Source organism: Electrophorus electricus, chromosome 19 (assembly GCF_041902795.1).
Source record: "Electrophorus electricus isolate QZ-2024a chromosome 19, ASM4190279v1, whole genome shotgun sequence".
Taxonomy (NCBI): Eukaryota; Metazoa; Chordata; class Actinopteri; order Gymnotiformes; family Gymnotidae; genus Electrophorus; species Electrophorus electricus.
Genome location: NC_137515.1, coordinates 7,785,001 through 7,792,500, shown reverse-complemented (window position 1 = coordinate 7,792,500; position 7,500 = coordinate 7,785,001). Strand labels below are relative to the sequence as shown.

At 41.1% G+C, this 7,500-nt stretch overlaps 1 protein-coding gene across 6 annotated transcripts in view; it reads left to right on the top strand.

Annotated features, from left to right (window-relative positions):
• Positions 1-1,074: 1,074 nt before the first annotated feature.
• Positions 1,075-7,500, top strand: part of wdr74 (WD repeat domain 74) — a 9,192-nt gene continuing 2,766 nt past the window's right edge. For 2 of the 6 annotated variants that reach the window (XM_035535966.2, XM_035535965.2), the window contains exons 1-10: positions 1,075-1,209; positions 1,364-1,470; positions 4,132-4,256; positions 4,688-4,751; positions 5,035-5,178; positions 5,299-5,400; positions 5,706-5,862; positions 6,256-6,398; positions 6,648-6,701; positions 7,105-7,314. In XM_035535966.2, the coding sequence (XP_035391859.1) occupies positions 1,149-1,209; positions 1,364-1,470; positions 4,132-4,256; positions 4,688-4,751; positions 5,035-5,178; positions 5,299-5,400; positions 5,706-5,862; positions 6,256-6,398; positions 6,648-6,701; positions 7,105-7,290 (1,143 nt within the window). In that variant the 5' untranslated portion in view covers positions 1,075-1,148 and the 3' untranslated portion in view covers positions 7,291-7,314. Of the gene's footprint in view, positions 1,210-1,363; positions 1,471-4,131; positions 4,257-4,687; positions 4,752-5,034; positions 5,179-5,298; positions 5,401-5,705; positions 5,863-6,255; positions 6,399-6,647; positions 6,702-7,104 lie in introns of all 6 variants that reach the window. The other 4 variants (XM_035535964.2, XM_035535963.2, XM_081702849.1 and 1 more) reach the window with 4 other exon arrangements.

Here is a 7,500-nt window from a genome sequence, read left to right as displayed (position 1 = left end):
GTCTTTCTCTCACTGACCTGTTCTGGGATAAGAAGGTCAATATTATCAATGTGAATACGCACACTAAAGAACAGACGCAAGCACAAAGTGTTAATGGTTTTATTTTGAATTGGCTTTCTATGGCTTTGTGTTTTGAGTTACATCAGTTATATGGACTAGGTTCATTGTGGTTGAGCCAGTAGATCTGAGAGAATGTGAGGTGTCTGATATTTGATATTCCCATTTCTTCAACAGTTTTTAAAAAACAACTAAATTACAGTCCTCTAGTTCTTTCTCCCATCATATAGCAGCCTACAGTGCAAAAGTAATGGAATTCTAAGATAAATTCGGTGAATCACTAGATATGTTTGACGTCTTATGTGTTATTGCCAAATCAAGAGCACCACCTGGCGGATCTATAGGAACCACACTCACCATGTCTATTAATTCGGTGTCTCGGTTCCATGAAAGAACAGATAAAACTTAAGTGAAATCGACATTCCCCCATTGTGAATGACTTTTTAACAACCTTTTGTTAATTCTAGCTGATTTTCTAGACTCCCATCAAAGTGTAAAATTATTGTAGATTTAACTTATTTCCTTAGTCCACCATCATTAATTAATCAGGACCTCATATAAGATGTTTAATGACAACGCAGTACTAGTGAAATCAAGAAAATATAGATAAAATATATACATATTTTAAAATAATATAAAATGCATAGACGGTGGTCTTGTCATTAATTAAACACAAAGGAAACGTCTCAACGATTGTTTTGTTGAAAGTGTGCCTGGTGAATTTACCTGTCGTTTTTTTTCAAATGCATTGAACTCAATTGCAATTCGAGTCAGTGGAGGTTGGCTGCAGCCTGAATGATTTATTTTTCTGTCAAACTAGCAGATTTCATCATTCTCTGTGAGACTCACAGAGAAAGCGTTTAATTAGTCATTTTGTAATCAGATTACGTCCTCTTAAAACGTCTGTAATTATTATTGTGAATAATTAATATATAATTAATCTTACATATTCATCTCCTATTTCGCGTTTGTGTCCACTGTACGGGGAACTAAGTGTTATAGCAACATTACACACCCGGAACATATTGTTTGCGCACTAAAACGTGCAATTCTGTTTGGGTTATTGAAAACAATCGTTTCTTGCCATTATAATGGCTGTCAAAAGTCAACTGTGTTCGGTGTGGGTTGGGTCAGAAACGGGAATACTGAAAGGTAAGATTTCTGAAATATTTGTGAATACAGCAAAATTTTCCATATAGCCTGTTCTGCAAGCTAGTTGATAGCTAGTCAACACGTGAGATACCACTACAGAAAGTCTACGCGAACTTGTAGCTATATCGTTGTATATGTTGATATATTGTTGTAGGCGTGAGTCTCAGCAAGAAACAGGCGTTTAATTTCTGTGAAATGAGCTGTCTGACTCGAGACCAAGAGGTGTGCACCATGGCGTGGGGGGACCCGCACGAGACTGAGGTGTGTAAAAGCAACAGTATTAGCAATTAGCTATCGTGTGTGTGTGTGTGTGTGTGTGTGTGTGTGTGTGTGTGTGTGTGTGTGTGTGTGTGTGTGTGTGAGAGAGTGTGAGAGAGAGAGAGAGAGAGAGAGAGAGAGAGAGAGTGTGTGTGTGTGTGTGTGTGTGTGTGTGTGTGAGTGTGAGTGTGTGAGTTATGTCATGTCAATAAGACTCGCGCCTGACTGTGTCCAGGGCATATTAAATTCGCGACTACGGATCGTAAACAGGTCCGGTTTTCCCCCTGGTGTGCAAAAGTCAGTTCTTATGGTAACATGAAAATAACTTGGCACCACTTCACGAAAATCCCTTGAAGGACATTTTGTGTGATGTATGCTTCACAAGGAATGGGTCTTTAGAGATCACCAAAAACCCTGTCAGGTATATAATCTTTATAGAGTTGGTGTTGCTGAGAGTCTAAGCAATCGAGAGTTTTACAGGTAAGATTTTACAGGTGATCTTACTCAGAAAATATTTTTTGTGTTTCCTGGCCATTTAACCATTCAGCACATAAAAGAGGGCACTTATGAAACTGCTGGTTTCATAGCTAGGAAGATAAATTAATAAGATATCATCTGCGTATTAGATGCTGTTATATTTTAATAAAATTGTCATGAGTGATGGGTGCAATATACTGCACTCATGTTTTAACTGCACAACACCTAGGGAACTTGAGGCCACTAATGTGAACAGCTCTGTTCAGAGCTTCAATGTTCAGGTATTCATATTTGGCTCATCTGCAGTATAAATGCAAGAAAGGTACTGGTGTTCATGGATTTCGAAGAGCATATGTAGTCACTAGTTAAAATTCCTTGTCACTGTCATTCGCAAAACATCACATAGTACCAGAAATGTTTAGAATCCTTGTGACCCGATTTCTGGGTCCTGAAATGGTCGACTTAATGTGTCACGTGATATCTAATCACATGTGCTTTTATGTGTGCATACAAGCTCAAGTTCAAGTTTCAAGTTTCAAGTTCAAGTTTGTTTTATTTGTCACATACATACACAGTATAACTCGCAGTGAAATGGTTGAGTGCTCTGTCCAAACTGAGAAAAAAGAAAACAGGGGTGCATGGAGAAATATATATTCTATATATGTACAAAAATATATTAACAATGTATGTACAATATATGTATATTATGCTTATATACACAATGTACAATGTATATGGTTATGTATATATGTATGTACAGAATGTACAGTCCCATCTTGTAAATGACATATTTACAGTTTTTATGTTACATGGTAGTAATTGAACATATTTACAGTTACGTTACATGGTGGTGGTGGTCCCCACAGTTTCAGTTTCCCTGATTCAGGGCCCGAATGGCCTGTGGGAAGAAGCTCCTCTTCAGTCTCTCTGTCTTGGTCTTCAGGGAGCGAAAGCGCTTCCCTGACCTCAACAGAGAGAAGAGCCTATTGTTGGGATGGGTGGGGTCCTTCACAATACTCCTGGCCTTGGTCTGGCACCGCTTGTAGTAGATGGTCTGCAGGTCAGGAAGTTCCGTGTGAGTGATGCGCTCTGCTGAACGCACTACCCTTTGGAGTGCTTGTCTGTCCTGCTTGGTGCTATTCCCAAACCAGACTGTGATGTTCCCCATGAGGATGCTCTCGATAGTGCTGGTGTAGAAGTTCCGCAGTACCTTGGAGGGCAGTCTGAAGTCTCTTAGGCGTCTGAGGTGGTAAAGACGCTGACGAGCCTTCTTTGCCAGGGAGTTGGTATGGCGGGACCAGGACAGGTCCTGCGAGATGTGAACACCAAGGTACCTGAAACTATCTACTCTCTCCACTGTGGTTCTACTGATCCTCACAGGTTGGTAGTGCCGCTCCTGCTTCCTGCTGCAATCCACGATCAGCTCCTTTGTCTTGCTGACGTTTAGGAGGAGATTATTTTCCTGGCACCAGTTTTCCAGGTGTTTAATCTCCTCCAGGTAGGCCCTCTCATTGTTGTCTGAGATCAGGTCCATGACAACTGTGTCGTCAGCAAACCTGACAATGATGGTGGAGCTGGAAGTGGCTGCGCAGTCGTAGGTGTACAGTGAGTAGAGCAGGGGGCTTAGGACACAATCCTGAGGAGCTCCAGTGCTGAGGGTGAGGGTGGATGAGGCACAGTTGCCCACCCGTACTGATTGTGGTCTGTCTGTTGGGAAGTTGGAGATCCAGTCGCACAGGGATGTATGCAGTCCTAGATCCTCCAACTTAGTAGTGAGTAGGGAGGGGATGATGGTGTTAAATGCTGAATGTAGTCGACAAACAGCATTTTAACATAATTACCCCTCCCTTTGTCCAGGTGGGTTAGTGTGGTGTGGAGCAGATTTAATTATATAATAAACTTTAATTATATCTGCTTTTATGTGAACATGTTCAGAGATTGATCACACCCATAGGGTTGAATCACATCTTGAGTCTCTAAACTAGGTCAGAAGTAATGCCATGAGGGAAGACAGCTTTATGTATTATTGAGTGTGTGTCTGTGTTGCTGAATTTCCAGCTTTATGTATTATTGAGTGTGTGTGTCTGTGTTGCTGAATTTTCAGCTTTATGTATTATTGAGTGCGTGTCTGTGTTGCTGAATTTCCAGCTTTCCGCTTTGTTGAGTGTGTGTGTTTGTGTTACTCAGGTGCTGATTGGATGTTTAAATGGCAGAGTAAAGACATTCAGCACAGAGAAGGGTATCTTCACAGAGAGCCGGGAGTGTGGAGATCTCTCGCAGGGCCGCTTCACTGGCCTCGCTGTCATGGACAGGTGCACTTGAATACATTCAGTACTGTAGTACACTGCCAACAACCTCTAGGCCATGCAGACCACAATACTGTTTGACAGACAGCAAGATGACTGAGAAAATGCTCATAGTGACACACTATCTAATTTGAGGAGTTAGAGAACAATATGTAGTGTGTGTGTGTGTGTGTGTGTGTGTGTGTGTGTGTGTGTGTGTGTGTGTGTGTGTGTGTGTGTGTATATATATATATATAATGTATATGTATGTATATGTAGATATATATATATATATATATATATATATATATATATATATATATATATATATATATATATATATATATATATATATATATAATGTGTGTGTATATATATATATATGTAGATGTAGATTTGTGTATTTTGTCACTCCTCTTTCTTCATCCCTCTAGTTTAACTTTTTTATTTATTCCCAGCTCTTTAATCACATGTGTGGAGTCTGGACTTCTTAAGGTGTGGAATGAAGGCAGCAGTAATACAGTAAGTCTGTTGGCTTCCTTTTTATCTGTATTGCACCATTTTATTTAATGGAGCTGGGTTGGGTTTTCATCCTGGATTATAAAGACAGATTTTTTTAAGGAAGTTTATTTTTTCAAAACTGTGTTGTTCAGTCTTAGACTTCAGTCTTCTGGCACAGATCACTGTGTTAAGAATGCTGATTTCATGATGTTTTCTACAAATGTTTTACTAATGTGATCATTTTGCCCAATTTTGTTAATGTTCTATGTTCTCTGTTATATTTTATCTGTCTCTCTATGTTTAGGCTGAAATAAACGTTGGTACTGGTGTATGTAGAATGCGACAAAACCCATCACAGCGCCACCATGTGGCAACGGGGGGGAAGGAGAACCCTCTTAAACTGTGGGACCTGCAGAGGCCTGACAAATCCATATTCACAGCAAAAAATGTGAGAACCTCAGATGAATCCAGTTTTATTTTAAGATGCTTCCCAGTATGCCCCTGACGTGATGTATATCACCAGTGATGGACTTAATTAACTCTGTTGTATGTGTGTTCAATATGTTAGGTTGCTAATGACTGGCTGGATTTACGTGTGCCTGTGTGGGTGAGAGATATAGCCTTCATCCAAGATTCCAACAAGATTGTCACGTGCACAGGACACCACCAGGTCTGTTTGAATTTAGCAGCCAGAGTGCAATAGTGTGTGTGCATCTCGAGAGATTGTGTTTGTCTGGGTGTATTGAGTGAGAGTGTGTTTGTCTGTGTGTCTTGAATGAGAGTGAGCGAGCGTGTATGTGTATGTGTGTGTGTGTGTGTGCGCGCGCACGCCAGAGTATGTGTGCCTGGGTGTGTGTGCATGCACATGAGTGTGTATGTGTGTGTCTTGTCCTTGGTTGAATTCTGCAAGCTCTACACCTTGTGTTGATGTTGGGGTTAGCGTTAGACTAACCCTAGACTCTCCTCTTTGTCTAGGTACGGGTGTATGATCCATCATCCCCGCAGAGACGACCTGTTCTGGAGACCCAGTATGGCGAATACCCACTCACAACACTGTCGCTGCCGGCTGACCAGGCCAGCGTGGTGGTAGGAAACACACATGGGCAGCTGGCCATCCTGGATCTGCGTAAAGGTGAGTGGGAGGATGTAGGCAGAGTGTTTGCTTTCAGCACTTTATTCCCACTGATTACACTTCAGAGAGCATTCTCCGGTGGACCTCATACCTCTGACCTGCAAGGGTTTTTAGGTGAAGGATATAGAATTGACTCTGGCTTTACTGAACTCTGTCAGCGCGTCTGTCTGCGAGTTCGTCTGTGTTGTTAGAAGTTTGGGAAGGATGGAAAAAATAAAAAATAAAACAGAATCGGAGATAATTAGAAATGAACATAAGCATATAGGATGTGCACTTGAATTCAGTGTGTCTGTGTGTGTCAGTATATATTTCCGGCTGTTTCTCTGGAATTTTAAACACTGTCACTGACCTTCTCGTGTGTGTGTGTGTGTGTGTGTGCGTGTGTGTGTCTAGGACTGGTGCGTGGGTGTATAAAGGGTCTAGCAGGAGGGGTGCGAGGCCTTCAGTGTCACCCCTCTTTACCAGTTCTGGCTTCCTGTGGTTTGGATCGCTTTCTCAGAGTACACAGCCTGAAGGACCGCACCTTACAGCACAAGGTACACTTCCCCTCAATGGCTTATTCTCCCTCTGCCTCTTTCTCTGTTGTTATACTAACTCTCTTCCCTCTTTCTTTTCACCTGCCCTCAATTTCCCTTTTTGCTTTGGCTTGTTTTCATCTGCCCTTGTCTCTCTTTTGCTCGCACTCATCCTTTCATACATCCAGTATTCAGCCATGACTGCTTCCTCAATATCGATGATTGTGTTAGTGATGTGGTTTTTAACCCTTGTGACTCTCACCTTTCCAGGTGTATATGAAATCACGGTTAAACTGTGTGCTGCTCTCCAGTAGAGATCTTGAAGTAAGTGCCCAAACCCCAGTACCATTGTAGCAGTTTGGAGGGCTTTGTCAGTATGATTGAAATGATACCTTAAAGGGCTGTCCCTAGTTCCTCAACTCAGATTTCACCTTTATCTGCTCTATGAGAAGAGATTCTGTATTCTAGCCTGTAATTCTTTTATACTTTGTTCTTTTAATGATGTATCAAACATCCTTTACAAAGGTTTTCAGGAGTTCAGGCAGCAACACACATGGCTTTGCTTTTCTTTCTCATAGTACATTCAACAGTTTTGGCTCTTATTTAGGGCTATTTAAATTTGGAATAGGTGCATTTATTATTATTTTTTTTATTTTAGACTGTTATTTTGTGCTGAGATTTAAGTCATATATCTGGAAAATGATATTGATTAAAAACTTTTCTGAAGCTGTGTGGATCGGACACAGCTGGGGAGGTAGAGGAGGTGAAAGCTGAGGAAGAGGAGGATGAGGATGAGGTTTGGGATTCCATGGAGATGGTCAAAGAGCACCAGGGGAAAAGGGCCACGTGTGAGGAACCCAGTGAGGCTTCTGGGAATCGTGTTAAGAGGAAGAGGAAAGTAGCAAAGCAGTGACTGTAGCTGTTCCACCTAACACATGTACGTGGCAACTTAACACAAGTCATGTTTATTTACAGTTTATGCATATTTGAATCTGTACACCAAAATCATTAATCAAAGCTCTATAAGGTGTGATCACCTTTTTTTTGCTAACTGAGGGCAAAGTAATTGCTGTATTTGATGTATCTGCAAATCTTTTTTTAGAATAAATATTTTTTTGTAAAA